This window comes from Accipiter gentilis, chromosome 30 (assembly GCF_929443795.1).
Source record: "Accipiter gentilis chromosome 30, bAccGen1.1, whole genome shotgun sequence".
In the NCBI taxonomy this organism is placed as follows: Eukaryota; Metazoa; Chordata; class Aves; order Accipitriformes; family Accipitridae; genus Astur; species Astur gentilis.
Window position 1 is genome coordinate 994,852 of NC_064909.1, and position 27,051 is coordinate 1,021,902.

At 35.9% G+C, this 27,051-nt stretch overlaps 1 protein-coding gene across 1 annotated transcript in view; it reads left to right on the forward strand.

The window, feature by feature from the left end:
- The window catches only part of DNAH8 (dynein axonemal heavy chain 8), a 150,525-nt gene that overhangs the window by 15,590 nt on the left and 107,884 nt on the right, over positions 1–27,051 (forward strand). The window contains 14 exon segments of the mRNA XM_049833809.1: positions 350–469; positions 2,942–3,077; positions 4,062–4,249; positions 5,167–5,247; positions 7,300–7,416; positions 9,907–10,026; positions 10,825–10,966; positions 12,058–12,158; positions 13,082–13,192; positions 14,656–14,733; positions 17,508–17,703; positions 19,791–19,987; positions 21,635–21,761; positions 23,942–24,177. Coding sequence (XP_049689766.1) covers positions 350–469; positions 2,942–3,077; positions 4,062–4,249; positions 5,167–5,247; positions 7,300–7,416; positions 9,907–10,026; positions 10,825–10,966; positions 12,058–12,158; positions 13,082–13,192; positions 14,656–14,733; positions 17,508–17,703; positions 19,791–19,987; positions 21,635–21,761; positions 23,942–24,177 — 1,950 coding nt within the window.

Below are 27,051 nucleotides of genomic sequence, written 5' to 3' on the forward strand. Positions count from 1 at the left end.
TCCAAAGTTACACAGCTGCACCTGTCAGGCTTGGCCTTGAATACTACCTGCTCAGCTCTGAGGTTTGCAAAGCTTTTTGGTGTACTCAGGGCTCTGTCATAAGTAAGCACAGCTAAGAAACATGAGATAATGAAGACAGGAGACATACCAACAGTGGTATCAATGTGTGCATCTCAGCAGTGTAGCAAGTGGGGGAAGCAATACATTTTTCTCTCGGTGAATTGTTGTGTGACTCCACACAAATTCAATCTGTTTGGGAGGTGGAAGAAATTGTGGTACCAGAGGAAAAACAGTTTAACATTTCAATAGATTTTTTTAATCCATGTGTTTAATGATATTCTTATTGTAGCTTTACCAAATTCAGAAAGATGACCCTCCTCTTGCTCGAAACATGCCACCTGTTGCAGGAAAGATACTGTGGGTAAGACAGCTATTCAGAAGGATAAATGAACCAATCAACTATTTTCACGTAAGTTGATGTGAGGAGAAAGTAGGTGTTTTGTGTAACAGTGAAATGTCTTCAGTAGAGTTACTGTAATGTTTCTGGCTATGATGATGTCATTTCTCATATGCTAGGCAACATGTTTATTTGTATGTGAATATCTAGTTAAAAAAATATGCTTTGCAGTAACCACTGTTGTAGACCCAAGACATAGGAATAGAATAGACTAAGGTTAGACCAGGCTATTTCAGTTAGAAGTGACCTACAACGATCATCAGGTCCAACTGCCTGACCAATTCAGGGCTGACCAAAAGTTAAAACGTTGTTAAGGGCATTGTCTAACTGCCTCTTAAACACTGACAGGCTTGGGGCATCAACCACCTCTCTAGGAAGCCTGTTCCACTGTTTGACCACCCTCTCAGTAAAGAAATGCTTCCTAATGTCCAGTCTAAACCTCCCCAACACGGCTTTGAACCATTCCCACGCATCCTATTACTGGATACCAGAGAGAAGAGCTCAGCACCTCCCTCTCCAGTTGTCCTCCTCAAGAAGCTGTAGAGCACAAAGAGGTCACTCCTCAGCCTCCTTTTCTGCAAACTAGATAAACCCAAAGTCCTTATGCTCCTCATAGGACATTCCTTCCGGCCCTTTCACCAGCTTTGTTGCCCTCCTCTGAATGTTTTCAAGGACCTTCACATCCTTCTTAAATTGTGGGGCCAGAACTGCACACAGTACTCAAGGTGAGGCCACATGGATGCCAAATACAGCTGGGTAGTCACCACTTTTGACCAGCTAGTTATACTGTGTTTCATGCGCCCCAGGATGCGGTTTGCCCTCTTGATTGCCAGGACATACTGATTCATATTTAGCCTGCTGTCAACCAGTACCCCCAGATCCCTTTCAGCAGGGCTGCTCTCCAGCCGTTCCTCTCCCAATTTATACTTGTGCCTGGCATTGCTCTGTCCTAGGTGCAGAATCTGGCATTTCAACTCGTTAAGTTTCATCCCATTGATCATAGCCCAATGCTCCACTCTATCTAGACCCCTCTGCAAGGCCCCCTGTCCCTCAAGAGAGTAAACAGCACCTCCCAGTTTGGTATCACCAGCAAACCTGCTAATGGTGCATTCAGTTCCTGCATCCAGAGCATTGATAAATACATTGAACAGAACTGGCCCTTGAATTGAACCCTGAGGAACACCACTGGTGACAAGTCACCAGCCAGATGTAGCCCCATTCACTACAGTCCTTTGAGCTTTGCCCTTTAGCCAGTTCTCCACCCAGCGCACCATAAACCCACTCATCCCACAACTGGACTTTTCCAGAAGGATGCTGTGAGGGAAAGTATCAGATGCTTTACTAAAATCCAGAAAAACTGTTTCTTTGACTTACCACAGAACTAACACCTCAAGCTGGAAATATGCACCGAATTGTTCAGCTGTCTGTCTTCATACTGCACGAAGAAATACTTCACCGTTCCAGCCAGTAGTGTTTTTCTTCTTTTTGTAATGGAGCAGACCAGGGCTTGTACATAAGACTCATGTCCTGTATTTTAACTGAGTACCCACCTCTTCTGTTCCTCTAGCCCTGTAGGGTTCTCCATGGAGGATCAGGTCTTTTTACCAAGCGGCTTCTAGGAGTAGCTTAAGGCATAAATGTGGACTGCCTGATATCCTGAAATTGTCTGGTGTATGTGTTCTGGTACCACTGAAAAAGCAAGTTTACTGTAAGGACCCACACAATAGCTGTAGTACTGTAACTGAGAATCTGGTCACCAGTTTCACTGCAGGTGATCTCTGAACTAGTCTGGTAACAGGGAATTCCATTACTGAACTTGTCATGCTACATTTTCTGTACCACTTAACATACAGCTCAAGGTTAGTGCTAGCCACATAAGCTTTAACATTTATAGCCCTTAGGAATGTCCTGATATTGGATTTCCTTCCTTCATTGGATTAGTCGGAATCTTGCTATACTAGGATCCGCTATAGCAATAATATTTCTTGAAATGTTTGAATGATTCTCCTGTAAAGTATCTAGGGTCTCCTGCCAAGTTAACTTCTATGTGAGGAGGTTTTCACTTTTCTGTTTCCCTCAGATAGGAATAATGATCACCTAAATCTGCTCCAAAGAAAACAGTCATAAATATCAATACTAATTAAAAAAGGAGATTTTTTTTTATATCAATTTTTAGTTACTGTTCAATTTTGAGTAGAATCAAGCATCCATTTTACTGTGAATTACAGGTGTTTATCACAGTATAATAAAGTAATTGCTCTTACTTTTGTTAAATATTTAGCATTTGTTACTTACAAGTTCTTACTGACTTTATTGCCCTGTAAATTTGCATCATAAATACTTGATGCACTTTTTAAGAACTCTGTAAGCATAATTTGTAATATTAACTTGTATAATGTATAGTTGATAGTTAAATTGAGAAAAACCCCAATAGTATGGTTTTCTTTTGATATGGTTTTATTTGCATGTACTGTGTTTTAATAGAAAAAGTCAAATATCTTGGCAAGTCCAGAAGGTAAAGCAGTTGTTCGATTATACAACAGAATTGCCTATGTATTGGTGGAGTTTGAGGTAGTCTATCATAATGCGTGGATGAGGGAAATTTCACAATTACAATATCGTAAGTATTTAAATATGTAATTGGCTTTTTTAACTGTTATTGAATGCTAAGTTAACACAAATCAAATCAGATAATTTTTTAAGCCTCATTTACCCTTAATATGTGCAAATTAATCATGATCCAATAAGCAGGTCCAATAATACAAATCTCATTCCCTTACTGGCCTTGAAACTTGGTTTTGATGCAAAGGATTGCAGATTTGGTACACTGTTTGACAGATGACTGGAACAGTAGTGAAACAAATTTAAGGCACAGTTGTTCATTTTTGTATGCAAATTCTTTATGTATGCCATTTAATAATTCTTGCCATTTTCTTTCCACTTTAATAATGTATACAGTAGTATTATCCTACTCCCTCTCAGGACAAGTATTACTTTATGCCTAGAAAATATGTTTGATAATCAAGCTTTATCATTTTAAGATTAAATGAGAGTTGAAGTTTAAAAATTTATTTTTCTTTAGTACATTTTTCATATAAATTGTAGACAGTCTGTGGGCTTCAAAACTAGGAGTAGATCTATAAGAATAAAATCTCGTCATCACATAATCAAGAGAGGTTTTTGCGTTGCTGTTTGGGCTTTTATTTTGGTTTGGATTTTTGTAATTTCCCTGTATTTTGTAATTCCCTCTGGGTTAACAAATTCCGGTAAGATGCTGAGCATGTCATAAAGGTGTTTTGTTTGCAGGTCCTTAGAAAATTAATTTCATAATTTTCTAACTCAAGCTGAGAAAAAACATGCCACAAATAAGACTGGGTCTGATGCTTGTTTAGCGTATGAAGAGAAAGGTTATATATGGCAAAAAGCTAATATGGTGAAAGTCAGTTGCATATCTTCTTTAACTGAAAACGACGTGAAGCTATTTCACAAGTAACCATACATATTTAATCACTATACAGTAATATTAGAAATCTATGTTCCATAATAATTTATATAACAGAAACAATTGTTTGTCTTAGAAACTGATACAAAACTGTCTTTACAGCCTTACAAGCCACAATATTTGCATGTCATCCTAAAACTGGGAAGTTCGTGGTTAATTTCGATCCCCAAATTCCAGAGATTGTCCGAGAGACCAAATGCATGATAAAGTTGGGTCTGGAAGTACCGGAGCAAGCAAAAAAGATAGTAAAAATAGAAAATTACCAGAAGTCAAACAAGTTGCGTTTAGAGGTAAACTTAAAAATTATCGTGATTGCTGTTTAAAAAAAATAAAAAAGAAAATCTGATTAACCATAGAAATTTTTCTGTGGTTAACTAAAGATCAAAGCTGGCTATGAGGTAGTTTAAGGTAAATTTGTGGAATGTGCAGGTGAACATAGAGGATATAATTTGAAAAACCTCTACTAACTGCTGTGTGGGCTAGTATATACTTTAATATAAGCATATATATTTCTTATACCCTGTGGCATGTTAAATATATTCTGGTGATGAAATAATTAAAGCTGTCCAAAAAGCGTTCACTCTCTGAAAATCAATAAAACACAGTTTTACAGAGATTTTGAGAAGCAAAGATTGGAATTCTTCTGGATTGGAGGATATGTTGAGCCACAAAAACATCAAGAATTTTGCAGGTTGCCTGCCAGAGAAGTCAGATTTCTGATGCCTGCTGTAGTATTTGCTTTTTTTTGTAGTATTTAAAGAAGCTTATACCTTGAGGATGAGGTGTACCATACAAGATTTTTGTGTGTGTGTAAGGCACAAGACGAGGATATTTTAAAACTGAGTTTATATGTGACTTTAATTATCTAAAGCATATGATGCTCAGTTTCAAGAGGGTATTGCAAATTATGGTCACTGAAGCTCAAGCTGTCTTTAGGACTAGAGAAAGTTCATACTTTGTCTGGCTTTCTGCATAAAGAATGCTGCTTTCATTCTTCCTTCTGTAGCATGATGTGGATTTATTACATTCCAGAAATAATGTGCATAGGTATGTAATGTCTGTAAAATTCCACATTTGTTTTGAAATGTAGCCTTGTACTGCTTTCCATGCTTTTTCTGATGATTTGATTGTATAACAGGTTGTTTGCTTCACTAAAGAAAGCACTTAAATTATTCTTCTTGATACTACCCTTTCTAATAATTAACAGGGTCTTCTCCAATGCTATGAAGATTTGTGTCAAGAAACACCAATGAATTTTGTAAATCTAATGGCACCAAAAATGAAAAAGGTTAGTATTGCTAAATGTACTGCAGTATACTTCAGACAAAGTTAGACTACTTTAATAATAGTTTATAATTTTAAAATATTTAGATGGCTCTGCACGTTGTGAACTTCATGAATTTTACTAAAGCCTTTAAGACCAAAAATTTTCTCTTTGCATCCCTCATATAGTGCTGAAATAATGTGTATTACAGTAGAATAATCTTAGTGCCAATGAGATGTAAACCCAGTAGAACAAAGAATATGGACTTCGTGTGTCTATTTATCTACACAAATCTCTGGCTTTGACATGGAAGTAAATTATCACTTATTCCATTTTTAGAGGTTTTCACGGGAAGTTGTGCTTTTCATTTAGCTGAAATACTAAATGTCATGATTCTTGTCTTTGCTTGGAGAGAATTATTAGCCTTGTGAATTGGGTCAGTCTCTTCAGTGGTGTAGAAAGGTTATATACTACACTAAAGTTAAGTTTTACTGGAGATGCAGAATGTCTATCCTACAAGCCATTTTATTTTGCCAGACACTTGCAAGTGTATGTATGTGGTTGTTCTAAGTAACCCTTTCCTTTTGGGTTGTAAATAATAAAATCAGAAGGTCACAGAGTTTGCATAAGTTTGTGTAACTACATAGTTAGTATGTACTGAAGTGTGAGAAACAAAAAAGTTGTCCTTGCTCTTAAGAGTTAAATAGAGGGAATCATAAGCCTCTATTTTTGGAAGAAACAACTGGCAAAAGAGAAGGATGAGTGTTGTAAAAACAATAGAAGAGGAAAATGTTTTTTGAAGAAGGGAGAGAAGTCTTCAGTGTATAGGAAGAAGAGAGGAAAGCACAAATCCAAAAATGGAATGAGCAAATCTAATCTATGGCTACATTGGTGCCATAATTTGACAGGCTCATGTAGAGCCTGAAACTGTTTCTAGATTGGCTGTGTTGGTTACCAGTAACAGTACCATCCCAGCATTGTGGAGTTAAATATATTCCCCCAAAACATATATATTAAGTTGATAGTAATGGCTGCATTTTTGAATAGCTGTGTGTCTGTCTGAGATGAACTCATGGTTTTAGCTGTGATGTAGACATAGCAAAAAGAAGCATTAGGATGAAGAGAGTGGGTGAAGTCCAGGCAGTGACTTCGTAAATGTCAAGATGAAAGAGCAGATATGATAGGTGGCTATTTAAAATTAAATATGAGTGGAATCAGTTCAAAGTTTCTCAGCAATTAAGCAAAATTAAATTTCTGTCACTTCAAGGATGATGGGGATGGCAAAATTTAAAATTGTGGTGGCTGTATACTGGGAAATCAGTGAGAAATTTTTGAGTACTAGGCAAAAATTTCAGGGGAGCTCTTTGAGAGAGTCTGGAAAATTTGATTTTCATAGCCTGGTGGTAGTATAAGATTTTCTTTTTCTCAGAGTCCCATCTCCTTTGAAAGTACAGGTTCTGCAGTGAAGGAAGGATCTTGCTGTAGATCATACAGTGACAGGGAAATGAGCTACATGCTGAACATCTTGGTGACAAATCCAGAAGAAACAGACCATGCAGAACCAAGAATTCAGTAAGGGAAATAGGCAAGAGAGGATTTTCAAAAATAGCATTGAGGCTATAACAAAATTTGGAGATGATCAGTGTCATTCAAAAAGGGACAAATGAAAAAATCTCATTAGATAGATACATGAGGTTGAAAGGTGATTATGCTGTTGAGAGTGGTCAAGTTATGTTAAAGGGCAAATTGTAAGATCAATAGTAGACTTGAGTTTAATTGTAGGAAGTAGTGGGAACCACTGAAAGACACTATCCAGGAGAACAGGAAGGGCAAGATCGTTGCTTGAGAATGTATACTTGACAGTTGTGGACAGAGGCTGTAGTATGCACTAGCCTCCCCTTCCCCAATATTGCTTAAATTTCTTTGATATTTTCCTTGAAAACTTGTAACCTTCCTTGCAAAACTTAGACACAACTCTTTCTTTCATCAGTGACATTAGTGATTCTAATAATAATGGCATTTGATACAATTATTTTTATTTTTTTTTAATTTATGAAATTATATTTTTATGCTTAGATGGAAGCTGTGTTGAGGCAAGGATTTACCACATTGACTTGGTCATCTGTGACACTGGAAAGTTTCTTTCAAGAAGCTGATCAAGTTCTGATTATATTTAAACAGTTTTTGAAAAAGGTATACAATTGATCACTATATAAATGAAATGACAGTTTAGATAAATTATTTCCAATACACTGCTCTTCATATTGGAAATTAATCTGTACTTATTTTTGTACCACTTGAAATACATAGAAATCTTGTTTGCTTTTTAAAATATGTTCTTTTTTTTGAAGAATGATACACTCAGTGATTCTCTCACATTGTCCTCAAATGTTTGACCTTTGCTTCCATTCTTGCAGTAGAATATATTTCAACTTGTTGTCCACAGATTATGTGACTACCACTCTGATTTTTCAGTCAACCTCTGCTTCTCTTTGAGTGCTCGTTCATGAGTGCAGTTGCACACAAGATACCTCCATGTAAATACTGTCCAGTGGAGAACTTTTTAGTATTAACCGTGTTCGTAGCAGGCATGCTGTGAAACTGTCTCCTCTTCGTGCAGCCCATAAAATAGTGAAGGGGAGCATGCTTTTCCCTCACAGTTCTCAGCATGCTGACTGAGTCTGTGCTTTCTTCCTCTCTTAGTGTTTGCCACATAATGTCTGAATTCTTTTGATTCCATTAACATGCTTGAGGACCTGTTTTGGTTCTTTTTCTTCTCAAGACTTTACCTTGATAGTCAGATCATCCTTCTGGCTTGACAGTTGAACTATATGGCTATGATCTCTCCTACCAATATCATAAATTTTGTCTCCTTTGGTAGGAGATTGTTGGTCACTCGTGGTTATATCCACTTCTTTTTCTGTATGGCACAAAACCATAATTATGATCAAGTGCTCTGTTGGCCACTGAAACCCAAAGCTGAAAAAAAGATTGGCTATGTAAGAAATTAACAGTTCTCTGAGCCTGAGCACACCTGAAATAACACTGTCTTGTGTAGATACACTCTATTTTCCTTAAATATGTAGACTGTGTACATTTCTGACTTTCTTACCCCTCCCATATCAATACAAAAAGATGTAAACTTGGTTAGAGCCTTGATTACTGTGAATGGGATATTGTAAACAAATAGGGAAAAAGTGATGTTGATATTGTGACAAACAAGATGTGATACCACAGATGCAGAATATTTCAGGTAAAAAATTAAAAATTGAACAGAAGTCAGTTTTATTTGGATTCTGCCATGAAAAAGCCACTTCACTATAGTTAACTGAATGCTAATAATGCTATAATTTAGAATAAAAAGCCCAGTGAAAAGCTATGTTGAGTAAAAGGAGGACTGAAGATGAACCCATCAAGCAAGTTACAGCAGGTCCCTCTTGCCTTGCAACTAGACTTGCAGCCAGTAAGATTATGAACAAGAACCCAATCATCTTATGTTAACATAGCTTTTTTGTTACTCTGATTTATTTAATCTGGCAGCAGTGTATCCTGCATAACTAGAATGATCTGGGATCTGACTTACTATTACTGCCTGTCTGCCTAAAACTGCTGTTAAAACAGCAAGGATTCTTGAGGAGTCTAGCATGGATAACATCATGGAGCAAGAGTTCTCTTTTATTCCATCAATTCCTAAACTTTCAGGACAGAAGAAAAACAAGTTTAAAGAATCTACTCTTAGTCTCGGGACCACTTTCTGATGAGGTTCTTAGGGCATAGGAGATAATTCTTTCCATTGTCACTCATCCATCTAATCTCCAAGACTGATCAGCTAAAAGAGTTGTCAAGAGAAGCTCATGCAAAAATTAGATCATTGCTGTTATGGTGCAGAAGTAGTCTTGGCTTATGCTGTCTGTGAATTAATTTCATTTATACCATGAATTTAAAAATATGGTACTGATAACCAGAAATCTGTGAAGAAGTAGGTGGAAATGCCAAATTCCTCTAAAGATTTCTCTTTCACAAGGACTCATATGTTTTGGTTTCCCAACATGGAACCAGCAGATACTTGAGAATTACAAGATTTTATTTTAAATGACTGCCTGAAATGAAATTGTGCACACTACTGATCTTTTTAGAATTGTGTTATCACACTGTGCAGGATTTAAATACATACACTCTCAGCAATCAAGTTCTTGTTTTCTGTGGCAATAGTAACCATATAATTTCCAGACTTAAATCTGTTCTTTCATTCGTCATATTCCAGATCATCTGCACTGGAACATGTTAACAAAGGCTAAATTTATTGTAGGGTACTTGTCTCCCTAATTTCCCTGTAGATAATACAGAAAGAGGATAATTTACAGTAAAAGCAGACTATATTTAGCCATTGTAAATATCTCCTAAGTTATCATAACTCATGAGGCATTGCTGTGCTTCCCTTTTTTCTCTGCTTCTCTCATCTTGAGGTCTTTTGTGTTGGTGCTTTTACCCCACAGTTTTTTTCTGTTATGATTCACTTTCTTAGAGGATTTTCTACTATGTGATGCTCCTGCATTTTCAGTGGGTAGAGAGATACAATTTTATCTTTCTGCAAAACATTGTATACCTGTTATAACACTCTAAAATAGATACATTATGCTTTAAAGATAAACGTGTGGTATTAATGCAATTTTCTCTTTTTAGGTTAATGATTTAAGTGAAGCATGGATTGATTTAATATTAAAAGAAATATCAAATACTCTTTTAATTGTCTTACCAGTAGATGGTCCTATCAAAGTAGAAAACATGTTGACCTGCAATGAGGTGTGTGCCACTTTACATCTTCGAACTTGAATTCTTAAGCATGTTAGAAACAATGCTTTAGTAAATTAATATAAAACTAGAAAAGAATTCTTCTCACTGTAGAAATACAGAACTTTTTTTTTTAATTAAAATATTTTATATCAAGATAAATTGGTTCTTAGGTATTTGAGATACTTAAACTGTAGCATTTCATAGATAATTTTTGTTTATCTAACCGCTTCACAAGTAGATGAGATTTTTTTTCATATGAAGATGCTTGGACATAAGGACCCTTTTTTTTTTTCTCCTTTATTTTTCCCCCCTTTATTTTTTTCCAGACTGTTTTTTTAAAGGAGAAGGCAAGAATTACTTTACAACAAGTATATTTGAGAATTTACAAGTTTTCTTGATTCCCAATGAGGCTAAAAATATATTTATTTGCTAAATTAGTGCAAGCAAATAAAATTGTTAAGGACATTCGACAAAATATTTGGCTGATTTCAGATTCAGACTGTGGCCTCCCTTCAATACTCAGAATTTTCTTCTGGCCCTTAAAAATACCATTGCATTTCAAAAATGGATTTTTTTTTCTAAAAAAACATTAAAAATATTGTAATAATAGAAGGGTTTTTTATAATTTTGAATAAAGATTTGGGGTTTGGTGTCTCAGTTTTCTTTTAAAAATGTTGCTGTGTATTTGAAATGGTGTCAGTCTGAAGAATGCACTATTTGGGGAAATGTTTTCACTCTCCCTGAAAAGGAACAGTAGTAAGATAATCAGTGATACTAAGATAATAGACTGATATTTTTATTTCACAGGCTTATACTAAAGAATGTGCTGAGTTATTGAACCACAAAAGCAGGCACATTGAAGATGCTGTTCAAGATCTAATATCTGTATTTGAAAAAAATTATGAAATTAAATATTCTAAGAAACCCTCAGAAAAACATGTATTACCAGGTAGATAATGTTGATTATTTAAACAAAAATTTCTGTCCCTAGTTCTGTAGATCTAAGTGGTACATATCAAAACTGAATTGGTTTAGCTAATTTTCTTCAGACATCTCCCTCCCACTACAGTTTCATCTGTGTCACAGTTCTGCCTTCATTTACCATTGTTAAACTAAACCACTAGCCCATGAAATACAGAGGTAGTTTAGTATTGGTGGAGTTCTAGAATTAAACTCTGTCCTTCTGTTTAGATTACCAAGGTATTTGCTCTAGAGAAGAATATTATGGTTCCATTTTTCTTAGTCACTCATTATATCTCCCCCCCCGCCCAAGTGAAATACAGTGTTCCTCTCTACTCAGCTATGTCAGGTATTTGGTACTGTCCCTTTCTTTGTGACTTTTCTGCCACAGTAGAATTGTATCTCAAATACCAGTGCATTACTAGCTGGTCAGTTTAAATTAGTACAGACAATTTACTATCAACTGCTAGCGTATGCAGCTCACAGCTGATCAATATGGCTGGTTCCCGCTTCTCTAAGGTGTGTTACAAAGATTTTAGGAGGTCCTGTACCATTATAGGATAAATAGTTTATAGCTGGAGAAAAATATTCTTTTTTAAAGAAAAATGTATTTTGAGGCTTAATCAGTAATGGAGCTCCTTTTCTTACACAGGACTTTTTCCTTCTGGGTTCAGTTTCCTCCAGATATAGAGACATAGTCAGGGTCAATAGTATATACTTCAGTACAATGCAAGCAGAAAAACCTGAGGAAAAGTTACTTCTCTATATTTTGTTAAATTGTTTATGTTGATTTTTTTTTTGGACGTTTCCAGCTGATATATCCCTGTCTACTTACGTATCTTTAGTAACATATTTGTAGAGCGTGGTGTTTATTGGGCTGAGGCTTATAGGCTGGGCTCTTAACCAGATTGCTGTTGTGAAAGAACTGGTGTGAAATAAAACCAGCTAGCTGATCCAGGTACTACTAAAATAAAAAGCAATATTGTTTTGCCTGTTAAGAGGGGGCACATCATGCTTCAAAGCAGAACCAAATGTTCAGTTAACAAAAAATACATTGTATTTTTAAATTTACAGGTAAAGAAAAACATATAGTGTTTGGAAATAATGAAGAGGAGTATACTTCTGCAGTACTTTGTGGTGATAATAGCAAGGACAATGATAAAGAAGATGAGTTTAAAAAGGTATTTTGTGATAAGAAGGTTACTTTTTTCAGACCGATCAGATTAGTAAACTGTCTTGAGTTTTGGTAGCTGGATATCTGTATTACAGAAAGACTTCACATACATAGTGAATATCAGATGTCATGTAAAAATGATGAAATAACTTCCCTACAAACTGAGTTTAAGATGGATTTTAGCTTTCAAAAGTATATTCCGTGTTACTCCAATTATCACCTTTATTAAACAAATTCTTGATATGTGAGTGGTAAGTGTAAAAGTTTGGAGTGAATATTGTGCCTAAGCTGTAACTCAGGCTTTCTTTCTTGAGTGGGCACAAACATTCATCCTTTCTATCCTCGTCTTCCAACTTAACCAAGAAATATCACCTTTGTACTTTTTCCCTGAAAAATACCATCTCTTCATATTCAGCAGAGAAGGGAAGTAGAAGTAGAGAACAAAGACTCACAAACTTGCAAGCACAAATGCAGTAATGTTACAAGATTGCATTCTGTTTTTCTGTGCTAGTGATCATTACACATTGCTATTTTTTTATGTTCTTCTTAATCCATTACAGTCAGATTTTACTGTATTTGTCTCTTACTTGAAAACGGTACATATGCACCAATATTCTTGGATAATTCATGGTGTTTTTTTAATATAGAGAGCTTTTCTGAAGGAGTATGAGTCTTCAGCCAGATCTCAGTATTCTGTCTCTGAATAAGACAAATTGAGCTTCCTTAGATGCTATATTCTCTTTGCGCAGCTTTTACTTGTTTACTTACAAGCTATTTGTCCCCCAACTTTTCCTGTTGTGTTTCTCATGTATTTTACAGCATAAATTCCTTCAGACAAGAACTAATATGTTTGACTTAAAACCTTTTGAGATAATCTTCAGGTTCCTGTCTAAATACAGTACTTAATAATCTATGTTTTATTTATTATAGAAATGTAAAGAGGTGGTTGCCTATTTCAATCACCAGCTGCTAGACAGCCTCCAGAAAGCCACCCGACTGTCTTTGGATAGTCTTAAAAAAAGAATATTCGTTTCAAAGTAAGTTGCAAAAGAAAGATTCCTTCAATAGTATTACCAGAACAAAGTTATTTCTGTGTTAATATAATAATACAAATATACATTCACACATGTAATGATACATGCACATGTAACATCAGTCAAACAGTTCCAGACCTCTTGGCCCTTTTGGCTCAAGCAAAACCTGGAGAGCATTCAGTTTTAGTTGCAGTGATGCTTTAGGTGCACACTTTTCTTTCATGCTTTAATTCTTTATGTTGTTAGTTACAGTCTATGCACTTTGTTTTGTGCAGAAAATGAAGTTTGTTTCTAGTGTTGTTTCCCCTCTACCTGCACCCTTTTGTTTTTATTCCCATATCCTTCCCTTTGGATTGCTTTAAAGATGCTGTTAGTATATTTTATTGTGCAACACAAATAACTAGAACTTAAATGGCCATTCTAGGTCATATAAGGCACTGTGCCCCTATGTTAATCTCATTTCAGATTACTTCTGCAAGCATGGCTGTGCACCCAGAGTTGTTTCCCGTGGGTTAAAGATCATCCATGCACTCTTTATGAATTCTATATGATAATGGCAAGATCCATATGATTTTATCACTCTCCTATATTCAGTATAATTTCTATAGATTCCTTTTTCTCTGCTTGAACAGGCATACACTTCAGAGACAGAACTGAGTCAGTATAATATATTGTCTATTGAAGAGCCTACTTAGAATTCTATTAAGAGAATTTATTTTAAGCAGGTGAAGTTGATGGTGTTTTGCCATTAATACGTGTTGAAGCTTGAGTTAATTTTCTCTTTTTCTGAGGACATCTTTCGTAGAAAACATATTGAAATCCTGATCTTACTGAAGTCAATAGGAGTTTATTTGAGTGTCCTCTTTATATTTGTCTACTGTATTGTATTGCTGAATGCTCCCTTATTTGGTCACTGTGTCATGTCATAGCATTTAGAAATTGTAATTTTAACTTTATTTTTAGTTTGAGTTTTGAGAGGGTTCATGTCATGTATTTATCATTTTGCACTAGCTTGTCATCTTCAAAATTTTTTTCTGTTCTGTTGGATATTTATCTAAAATGTAATGAGGCAACTTTTACTCCTGATAGGCTGTTGTATGAAATGGTCAGTAAAACCTTCTTATGTACTACTCAAAGCACTGGCAGAGTTCCATCATTCTTAAATTGAGATATTAAAATCCAGAATCAGAAAATATTCTGGATAATAAATTCTGAAAGCAATGGCTGGATCCAAGGTAACCTTTGTCTGAATGATGGAGCTCTGGCTATTATCTTTATCCTTTAAACAAGAACCTTCCGTAAGTTTTATCAAGTAGTTCATAATTTAATGTGAAAATTCTCCATGAGGGTTTTCCCAAAAAAGGTAGCTCAAAATTACATATCTAAGATAGTTTGTGGGGATTTCATGGTGAATTATTTATGACATGTTTCAAAATTATTTTCAGCAAAACTACATTTGGGAGAACAAAGTTTTCTGTTTATCCAAGCAAATCTGAAGAGGTTGCTGCTTTTCTAAAAGCAGAAGTACACCTTGCTGTTCCCAATGTGGTAAGTTATGTGCTGTATAGGTAAGGTAAAGTACCTTCAGCAATTATTTTGCAGTCTGTTCATCAGTGTTGTCTGCAGCATGGTTACAGTTCTTCACATGTAGCAGTTGTATTGCTGGAACAAGTTTTTTCATTTTTTTTATTTTAACTGTGTTGTTCCTTGTGTCATTTAAATCCTTTGTTGAATAAAAATAATGAATATTATCTTTGCTCAGTTTGGCTTTGGTAATCTCAATAGCAAGTAAGATGACTAGAAGGAGGAACACTGAACAAAAAGAAGAAGATTCAAAACCAAAAAAAGAGCTGTGGATTTCTGTGTGCAGAGAACAAAAAGACAGCTTGATTGCAAAGAACTAATGAATGCATTTGTTTTCCTTTTTTAGAGTAAGATAATTCTGTGTCAGCAATATATATGGTATTTTATATATGATTAATCTTATAATTTTATAAGATTAAAAGTTTTATATTTATGAAATTACAGTGAAAAAAAGTTTCTATTCTAATGTGATATTCCTTTGACATTGAACCAGTGTTCATACTGGCATTCTGTTGTACATTCACACTGTGTGTGTACACACAATATATAAGGTCTGTCAAAGTGCAGAACTTTTACCTCGTTGATATTTGTATAAGCATAAAGCCCCAAGCTCAAGTAATGCTGGGTAAAATACCACTTTGCTAATGCTAATAGGATTTTACAAGAGATCCTTGCTTTTATCCATGCAATGGCTCAATCTGTGAAACTGATTTATAAAACTGTCCTGGTTTCAGCTGGGCTAGAGTTAATTGTCTTCCTAGTAGCTGGTACAGTGCTATGTTTTTGAGTTAGGTATGAGAAGAATGTTGATAACACTGATGTTTTCAGTTGTTGCTAAGTAATGTTTAGTCTGAAGTCAAGGATTTTTCAGCTTCTCATGCCCAGCCAACAAGAAGGCTGGAGGGAAATAGGAAGTTGGGAGGGGACACAGCCAGGGCAGCTGACCCAAACTGGCCAACAGGGTATTCCATACCATGTGACATCACATCTAGTATATAAACCGGGGGAAGTGAGAGTGGGGGGATTGCCACTCAGGGACTAACTGGGCATTGATCAGCAGGTGGTAAGCAATTGCATTGTGCATCACTTGTATATTCCAATCCTTTAATTACTATTGCCATTTATTAGTGTTATCATTATCATTATTAGTTTCTTCTTTTCTGTTCTGTTAAACTGTTCTTACCTCAACCCATGAGTTTTCCTGATTCTCTCCCCCATCCCAGTGGGTGGGGGGGAAGTGAGTGAGCAGCTGTATGGTGCTTAGTTGCTGGCTGGGGTTAAACCATGACAAAAACAGAGTCACTTTTAAGCAGTTTATATCTCAGTTCTGAACACTCCTGTGGATGATTTAATCATTTCAAAATGATGGCTTGCACAGGAAAGCTGTAAGATGATGTTCTAAGGACTATATTTGAGGATTGAGTGTATCACAGGAGTGATATTTCTTCTGAAGTTTAACAAGAAATGCTGTTTTTCTATTCTTTCCTGGATCACTCAGGTAGGTTCTTCTTCCTGCTCAGTATTTTGGAGAAACTGATGTGCGCATTTACTCCACCTTATCCTACATAGAATTATTTGGGAGTTAATAGCTATTTGTGTAGTACTAAATAAAACAGGCTAGAGGCCGTTTTTTGACCTCAAAGTGAGCTGATGTGAAATGGTGTGTATCTACATGGTAAATACTTTTCTTCCTAAATCCAGGAGTTTGCATTCAATTAGGAACAGCTTCTGTCGCGTTTTATGCACCAAACTATGGACGAATTTTTTCTGGGAGAGTGATTTTTTGTATCATCCCAAACTCTGCTAAGGGAGCATACTAGCATTTATACAGTGGATGATGGCAGACCAGAGCCTTTGTTTTGACCTATTCTGTTAGCTAGTTGTTCTTGATTCAGATCTAGGATCCTTGTTTTCCTTCCAGTTCTTTTTATCATGTACTCTGGTAGTTGAATATGAGTTCTGTTCCTCTTCTGACTTGGGTATTAGATTGCTCTGAAAATTATGATACAAAATCCTTGCCAAATATTTCAGGGCTAGTGCATGGAGTTCCTTTAATTTACTACACACTGTGCTCTTGCAAAAGTTTCTGAGGTAATGCTCCCTGTAGGAGGAAAGAAACATTTGGTATTTATTCAACTAGGACCTTTGACAGTTTGATCCATGTGATTTTGTTTGCCTGAAGTTACCCACGGTGTGAATATATGTATAGATAAGCAATTAGGAGAGGTTATATAGGTGTAAATCCTCTTTAAAATGAGGTGTCCTTATGCATTTTTATGACCATCCCTCTTACAATTCTCTCTCACAGAATTTAGGATCCAGTGGTTAAGAGCAACAGAGGAGGATCTTGGCCTGCAATTTTTAATGCTTTATGGTTCTAGAATGCAGGAAACAAGGCTTGTAATGTATTCTCACACACTATAAAAAAAAAAATCATAAAAATGCTGTTTAAAATGTTGTAGGAATTGTAACACTAATTGTAAAAAAACCCAATAAATTTATCTACTTATATACTTGCTTATCATTTTACCTACAGTATGACTGTACAAATAGATGGTAGGTCAGTAAAGTATGTTTCATTTCTTTAGAGGCAATTCTGAGCCAGAGAAACTGTTACATTTTCCAGCTTCTCTTCTGGGGCAAGTTCCACAATTCACTATTAGTGAGGTAAATCTGAAGTCTTCAAAAATGACTATCAGTTGCATTTATTTCAACAGTATTTCAACTGTTTTTAATAGGTTATGGTTCCCAGTTTAGACGATATACAGCAAGCCATCAATCGCATGATTCAGTTAATACTGGAAGTGAGTCGTGGAGTTGCTCAGTGGGGACAGAGACATCTGCAAAAATCTAGTTTAAAAGCAGAATCAGGCACAGAGCAAGTATCTTCAGCAGGCTTTGGATTACAAGGAAAAATAGCCAAAAAAGGGGAAAGTAAGTGGTGGTGGTGGTGTTTCCACTTGTTTCTACTTTTTACTTTAATAAAAATGGCATATATAAATATTTGTGAATAAGCTCACTTTTCTTCAGAGGCCAGTTGGGGATTATCTTGAATTAATTTGTTGGGTTCATTTTGATTGAATTAGCTATATTTTTCAGAAATAGCTTTTCAAGTTTACATAAAGCATTAGAACTCTGAGAAGCAATGAGCAAAAAAATGCTAGAGGAATTGCTAGATTCTGAATCTCCTATTTAATTTGAGGCAAAGCTAGCTTGTTAATTTATCCTTTTACCTACTTAGGTATATACAAATGTAGCCACAACGATATTGTTGAAACCATAAACAATGATTGTAGACTAGCTTTTGTTTGACTATTGAGATAGAACAAGACCTAGTTTAATAACTAGATTTCAGTAAATATTTTAATTGATGGCTATATTCCTAGAATGGATTATAAAACACTTCATTTGTTCATGTGAATATTCAGACTGTAGATAGACCTGCATCCATTTTAGTCAGATACTTTTTTTCCTTAATGTTATTTTTAAGCATCTCTCCATATGCTTTGCAAGCATCCACAAAAGCCCAAATATATTTTTGCCATCAGGTTCTCTTAGCTGCTTGGCTGAGGCAGTGATCTGCAATACAGTTGTATCTTTGTTGTGATTCCTTTGGAAAGCCTTTAACGTCTTGGAAAGTTTTTCTTTTTGATAGTCCAGAGCTGGGACTTTATTCTTCTGCTGATGTGCTTTGTATGATTTTAACCTCTTTAATGGGCTTCAAGCAGGGTGACAGGAAACTATCCTCATCAGACAGTCATAGCCTTTTCCTCTGCTGTGTCAAAATACATCAGCAAGTAACTGTTTTCATCACCTTTAAACTACTCATCAGCAACAGCTGGGGGCAAATGTTAACGTTTGGGCAGTGAGATCTATGGAGTACACTGGCAAGGATGGATCAATCTGAGACTTTGTTTCCAGTGTCCAGATCCCTGAAAAGGTCTTCAGACTAAAAGGCAATTGGAGTTGCATTAAATCCCTCACACTAACCAGTATGTGTGGTGGGAAGAGTGGATTTTTTCTTCTCCATTCTTTTAAACCTGCTTCAAAATGCTCAGGCATTGTTATGACAGAAAGGGCTCATTAGATCTCAGGGATATCAGTGTCTATATTGACCCTGATTGTCTCAGCAAGTCATCAAAGATGAAGGAAAGACATGATAAATTGCATTTTATTCCCTTCTATTTGAGCTTACTTGTAGTTCTTAAAGGAGACAGGTCTCCTGTTTCAACATCAACAGTGTAACTGGAGCAGCAGCTACCAGTGTCTAAACTGCCTTTGAAAGCTTATTTGGAGGCAAGAGGTTTAGGAAAATCTCTAGATTGTCCTTTTTTTTTTTCTCTCTTTTTTTTTTTTCGCGCTTTTTTTTTTCTCTCTTTTTTTTTTTTCTCTCTCTTTTTTTTTTTTTCTTCTTCGGTTCTAACCTCTTTCAGACAAGACTTTGATATTAGCAGTTTGTAAGACAAGTACAGCTCCAAAACATGACAACCTTTATTTCTGCACTCATTAATATGTGACTTAGCAAAGTTTAGGATCTTTTTCAAAACCACTAAATAGAATAACAGAAGTTATCTGTTTGAAGCATGTTAGAGTTCAAGAAACTTACACTGTTTTAAGGGGTTTATACCATTAAAATCTTTAATTATATAAACTTAAAAAAAAAAATTAAAAGAACACAGAATGTTTGTAAGGCCTTGTCATGTTCTAGTTACAATTAAATTACAGTGGAGAAAATGAAATTTGTGAGTTAAGAAGACTATTTTGGAAACATTCACTGTAGGTTGAATTAAGAAGACTATTTTGGAAACATTCACTGTAGGTTGAACTTGCTGTGGCTGTGTAGAGCCTGGCCTGAACTAGCACTTGGTACTTTCATATTAAGCAGTCAGACAGACATTTGAAGAAGGATATTCAGCCTTGCTGAAGAGCATCATTGCTTAACTTGGCTTGCATAGGTTTAGAAGAGAATTCTAACCAGACTTTTAATGGTTCATTGATTTACATATAACTTTATTTTACAGAAGTAGTTGAAGATGTTGTGCTTGTCAGAAAGCTAAGAAATTTTTACTCAGGTGTGGCAGAACATGAAGATATTTCTAAATTGGTTGTGTTCCTCTCTTCTTCTGTGAATTATATAAGAGAAGTAGCTAGTGAAGTTCTGCAGGACTTTCAGAAATATAAGGTGCTGTGGACTGAAGACAGAGATGCCAAAATTCAGGTGAGTTTAATGATGATCACCTACAGGACTGCTCTTCATTAATCTTTTTTTTTTTTAAAAAAAAACCCAGAAAACATTGAGAAAAAAAAAATCAAGGAAAAAGATGTAGAAAACACATTAACAGCTGAAATTCTTATTTTGTTTTTCAGTAATAATAGTAGTATATTTCCTAAGAAGAGGTAATAGCATGATACCTAATTTTTGTGTTGGGGTCTGGCTTTTGCTGCTTCTGTGCCATTCCAGATACTAATAATCTGGTCCTAATTTGTTAATTGCTTTAATTTTTGTTTGTGGAGCTCTGGATTTTAGGCCACAAGAAACTACCCCAGTCTGACATGATGTATACCACAACCCACTGAAACTCCCACAGCATCAGTGCTGATAATTGTGTACTTTTCTCTATAGAAAGTGTTCACTTTGAGTTTAATACATATTTTTATTCACCACCTTTCCTGTAGTTATTTTAGGAGGTGAATTCTTCATTCTCTATTCCTAGAAAAATTCTTTACACAATTCTTGGTTGTTTGAACTCAAAGTTGAATCCTCAAGTGTGGTAGAAAAATTTAGCATCTACTACAGCATGAAAGAGTTGGTGTCCAGCAATTGGAGGTCGGTGGGACTTTTGCTTCAGAATATTTCACACTGTCCTTCTACAACAGAGTTTTAATTTAGAGTTTGAATTTAGAGGTTCAGTATTAGAAAGTTGGCTTCCACATCTACTTAATTTAGCCTTGACTTAGTTGAGGTTTCTATTTTTATCTTTTCTATTTAATAGACTACATATATATACATAGATCTGTGAATATCGCATTACCTTGTTTACTACAGGAACACTGGTATCTTTTGTGTGTCACAATGCAAGTTGTGCTGTTTATGTGGGCTAAACAAACCACTTTATATGCAGAGCTGAGAATTTACTGTTGGTCTAATTAAAATTTTAAGTCTAATCAAATAAATATTATTAGTTTGATTTAGTTACTACTGAAGAAAAGGATACTGCTACAGAGAAAGCCTCAATAATAATGCAGTTAAGTTTTAGACATACATGCCCTAGTTTCTACATTCATTCTTTAGCACTACGCTAACGCTTCCACTTCCACTAGGTATTCTCAGATGAAAGAGTAGAAGTGGGAAACAGCTTTCAGCATTTATTATTTGCCCATGCAATGTAGGCATATTGAATACAGCTCTTGTGTAACATTTCTGAAATGCAGCTTTTCAGAATCACAAAACTTTTCTACACTTGAGTTCTGCTTATGGAACTAAGAAAATGTGTTTTATTGTGATTGTTTCACACATAATTGGGCTAATGGTGTAGTCCTTCTGTAAGCGTAGGTGTGTATTTTTTGATCTCTGTTTTGTCACATGTTTTGACAAAAAACAGTAGGCACTTAACATGTCTTGGATATCTGTTTCTCTGTTAAATTTGATTGGAATTTCCCAATGAGCTTCAGAGTTACTGACAGAAATTGATAAATATGAACACCTCATCACATGCATTTTACTGTGTTAGCAAGGCTACAGAAAGCTAAAAACAGGTATAATATTGGTATACATTTTCAGTAATTCCTGAATAACTGTTGCCACTTGTTTCACCAAAAATATGAAAAAGAACATTTGTTGATTGACATTTTAAACTACACACAGCAATTTTTGGCTAGCTGTCCATCTCTGACTGAAATTAAAGAAGAAATACTTCACTATGCTATGTTTGAGCAAGAGATGGAAGATTTAAAACCCATTATTCTTCTTGGTCCAATTGAATTGCATACAGGTAAGATATTTTCTTATCTCTGTATGTACAGTAAGATAATGATTATAATATGTTTTTTTGGTTTATTCTCTGAAATAAATGCTTACAATATGAATAGAAATTACTGAAGAGACCTCCCTGACTATCAGCCAGGGCTCATTCAGACCTTTCTAAGAAATCTAGCTTGAAAAAACCCTCCATTCCCCTTCCCTTCTCCTCTTTGGAGTGGTGAAATTAAATTCTGTCATGGCTGTGAAGTCATCATGGAGGGTTGCTGAAGAGTTAATGAATGTGTATTGACACTGATTTGATCATCCCTGGCACTCATCTCTGGCACCAGGTCAGCCAGTGATTATAAAGAGCATTGGAAGCATAAATCACCTTCTTTGGTTTTGGTGCAAGGCTAGCACATAGCTGCATTAGCTTCTTTGTCACTATCAGTGTTTGTTTCAGCAGGAGACATGACTGCTTAGCCATTCCCATGTTTAGCATCCATAGCTCTCAGAATATTATGTGTTTTCCTGTCTACCTCTAGTGTCTTTAAAGGTAGAGAAGCTGGCACCAAGACTTGGTGTTGTAATGTGTTCCCTCAGTTCTATACAGCACTGTGCCTCAGTACCTGGCCTTCTGTGGCCCTGACAACCTGGTATTCATTGGTCATGTTACTCTGAAGAAGTCAGGTGTAGAGAAAAGTGTTCTCTCTGGACAACTGCTTGTTGAAGAATTAAGATGTTTGTGCTATGACAGAGAAGCAAGGATTTCAATGGCAGTTATCCCTCTCGCCTTGCAGATTATTTTGTAGCTAACACCTTCTCTGGACTAATGTCACTGTTCGGTTTTTGGTTTGTGTGGGTTTTTTTGTTTTTTTTTTTTTGTTTTTTTTTGTTTGGTTTTTTTTTTCCTTTTTTTTTCTTTCTGTGGCAGATGTTATCGTGGTTGCTATCTAGGGATCCATTTCCAAATATCAGTGTAGCCATGTTTCTAATGAGCAACCCCCATCTTTTGAGAGATTAGATTGGTTAGATTGAGAAATAAATCTCTGTACAATTTGTCTCCCTCATATCAAAGAAGACAGAAGCTGCACACTTTGATGACTAGAGTTCCTTTCAGGATCTTGGTGGCATGTCATCCCTAGCTTTCTTTCAGTGAATGTGCAAAATTGTCAGACTCCTGACTGCATATCCGCATCCAGTTCCTGGATGCAACTTCTTAATGAAACCTCTCTGGACCCAATTAATTCACTCTGGAAAAACTCTTGCTGTCTATTATTCTGTGACCAAGAGTGATAAGAAGCACTGTATCCAAAAGAATATGGATTTTGTTGATGGTCACACTACTCCCTCATCTGTGACCACTGCATCAGAGAAAGCCAAGTCCTCCAGGTTCAAGAACAAGGATATTAAATGTTTTTTATGATCTGGGGAAGCAGGTATTTTTCTCAGACTCAGTTTAGGGTTGGGAATTGATTTATTATTATATCCATATTATAGCTTCTGGACAGGGTACAGTACTGTTCTTGAATTACCCTTGGCCTTCAGGAATCAGATTTTTAATGCTAATAGCCACATGACTAAAGAAGAATCTGCTGTAAAAAAAATTGTTTTGTGAGCAGAAAGGTTATATGCTGTTAGTATCTCTTGGTTTCTTTCACCACAGTACAAAATGCTGCCTATTAAAATCCTAATTTATTCCGATAATAAGTTAAAGTGCCAATGATTGGCTTTTTTGTTTCTTCAGTGTTGCTTTGGGTTTATATACTAACTGCGTATGATATGATGTGACACCTTATAGTTTTAGCTGTGAAGTATTCCAAATCTCAGTATTGAAATCCCAAGATGCCATTTCCTCAACAGGTATATACCATTTAAATATCACTGACCTTTATGCATTTGGTTAATATATATTCAAAGGTATTCTTTGAAAATTTACATTAATAAGTAGGCATTTCTTCTTTATTTATCTTCTCTATATGTTCTATTAGATAAGCTTACCAATATGTTTTACAGATATCATAATATACAATAAAACAACAGAAATATATTTAAGTATAGTTGAAATTGTTTTGAAACTTTTAAAGTGCAGTAATTGGATTGCCTGTCTGCTTTTCCTATGTGATGATGTGGGGGATTTTTACAGAAAAAATTAAGATGTAGAGTGAAATTTTTTTTTTAATCATTTGTTTGTTTGTTTTTTTAAATCAGGACCACTGAAAATAGCTTTAGCAATTGAAGCCAAAGCCTGGAAGATGCTCCTCTGTCGTTATTTAAATGAGGAATATAAAAAGAAAATGACAGACATGATGTCATTCATAAATGAATATTTAAAGAAATTGTCTCGACCTCTGCATGACTTAGATGACGTCAGATTTGCAATGGAAGCTTTATCTATCATACGTGATAATAACATACAAATGGATATGACTTTGGGACCTATTGAAGTAAGATAACTTCTAATTTTTTATCTTGATTAAAATGATATTATATAGTACAAGTCATAAGATGATAAACTGAGAACCCAAACAATGAGTTTACTGCCCTGATGGATCATGGCTGAAGATGGGAAACAAAGTAATACTTTGTTGTTATTTTTTTAAAAATTATGAATCAGTATTAGATAATTTGCTAGATACTGTATAAATGCAGAACAGAAAAACATTCTCTTTCAAATAAATTACAATATAAATACAGTCTAGGAGAAAACATGCAGAAATAAGCAGATGAGAGCATAAGAGAAGGGAGCAATATTCTCCCTTTTGCTGTGTGCTTTTCCATTAGCCTTAATCCTCTTCTTTTCTGTTTCTATAAACAAACATCTTGATCATCTAATCCCTTTATAACCAGAATATATTAATGGACCCACACTTCATTGTATGCTGTCAGAAACTTGCAACATTCTTTTAGTTTTCCCTATGAGAAAGAACCTAAAGGAAGCTCACTGAGATTTATATATACTTGGTATTTATTATCACACACTGAAATAATAAGCTTAAATAGAACACCTTTGCCATCGCACATCGAGTACTGTGTTCAGTTTTGGGCACCTCACTACAAGAAAGACATTGTGAGTTGCTGGAGCATGTTCAGAGAAGGGCAACGAAGTTGGTGAGGGGCCTGGAGCACAAGTCTTATGAGGAGCGGCTGAGGGAGTTGGTGCTGTTTAGTCTAGAGAAGAGGAGGCTGAGGGGAGACCTTTATCGCGCTCTACAACTACCTGAAGGGGGGTTGTAGTGAGGTGGCTGCTGGTCTCTTCTGTCAGGAGGCTGGAGATAGGATGAGAGGAAATGGCCTCAAGTTGCGGCAAGAGAGATTTAGGTTAGATATTAGGAAAAAATTTTTCACTGAGAGGGTTGTCAGACATTGGAATAGGCTGCCCAGAGAAGTGCCTGAGTCACCATCCCTGGAGGTATTCAAAAAGTGAGTAGACGGGGTACTTCAGGACATGGTTTAGTGGGCATGGTTGATGGTTGGACTTGATGATCTTGAAGGTCTTTTCCAACCTAAATGATTCTATGATATTTTCATCTACCTTTTGGAGAAGAAATTGTATTGCTGTATAGTAACATTTTCTTTCTTGAAGACTGTTTCATTAACATGATACCAGAAAAGACTTCCAGTGGGTTGTTGTCACTTTTTCTAGTTTTATGTTAAGAAAGTAGTTTTTTTCTTAGCAATTTATGCAGTGGTTTATAAGTCAGCAATGGTACAGAGACTATTTGAAGACAAATATAACCAGTTCTGTGCTACAGAAGAGGTAGAGGTTAAACGAGTAAAGGAAGAACTTGAACAATAAGTTCAACATTTAAAGTAATATTCAAATCTACTAAATGTTATTTCTTAGTCTGACTGTCTTCAGCCTGAAGATACAGACATGGTAATCATACTCATAGATGTTAAATAAAACAAGCAAGAGGAACTAACTTCAGCACTGTCTATTTGCTAGATTTTACATGTGTAGGAAATGATGTAAAATTTGTAAGTAAATAAATAAAAGGTATACAAGATTATGAAGTATTAACATTGTTTGTTTATTTATACCTGCTTCTGGCACTTTGAGTTGAATATTACCATAAAGGTTCTTTCCCAAACCACTTACATTCTATGTATCGTGCAAACATTTACTCCCTTTCTATATTAACATAATGAGCTCCATTAATATCAGTAGGGCTAGCCATGTTAACAAGTCACTCCTAGATCTTTTTTCCATGAGCTTTCCTTAAATAATGAAAGAATATAGAGCTGATAATATCAAGACATGAATGTAGAACAATGGCAGCGGCTCAGTAATTTCAATGTTCTGTCTTGTTTTCTTGGTGGATTTAATTAGAACTTTGTTGATGGGGTGATTAGGCATTATATTTCTTACTACAACATGATTGAAGGAAAGAGGGCTTGATGTAAGGAAACGTAGAACAGGAAAGGTACTGAGCATAGTCAGTGTGGAATTATCAAGGGATAATCATGCCTGACCAACTTGATAGCCTTCTATGATGAGATGACTATTGAACTAGGGGAAACTAGTGGATATTGTTTATTGTGATGGAAGCAAGGCTTTTGACACTGTCTCCCATAACGTCCTCATTGACAACCTGATGAAGTGTGGACTAGATGAGTGGACAGTGAGTTGGATTGAAAACTGTCAGGCTCAAAGGATTGTGATCAGTGGCACAAAATCTAGTTAGAGGCCAGTAAGTAGTGGTATATTCTAGGGGTCCATACTGGGTCCAGTACTGTGTACCTGGAGGATGGGGCAAACTGTACCCTCAAGTTTCCAGGTGACACAAAACTGGGAGGAGAGGCTGACACACCAGATGGTTGTACTGCCTTTCAGAGCAACTTTGGTGGAGAAATGGGGCTAACAGGAACCACATGAAGTTCAACAAAGGGAGATGCCAAGTCCTGCTCCAGGAGGTGAATAACCCCAGGCACCAGTGCAGACTGGGTAGAAAGTAGCTTTGCAAAAAAAGAGCTGAGTTTCTTGGTGTACACCAAGTTGAACATGAGCCAGCAAAGTGCCCTTTCAGCAAAGAAGGTTAGGGATATCCTGGGCTGTATTAGGACTTGTATTTCCAGCAGTTTGAGCGAGATGATCCCCTCTGCTCTGGGGAGGGGAGACTTATCTGGAGTGCTGTGTCCAGTTCTAGGCTTTGCAATACAAGAGAGACATGGACATCCTGGAGTGAGTTCAGCAAAAGCTGATTAAACAATTGGAGACTCTGACATATGAGGAGAGGCTGAGAGAGCTGAGAATATTTATTCTGGAGAAGGAAGCTGCAGGGGGTATTTTATCAATGTGTATAAGTACCTGATGGGGG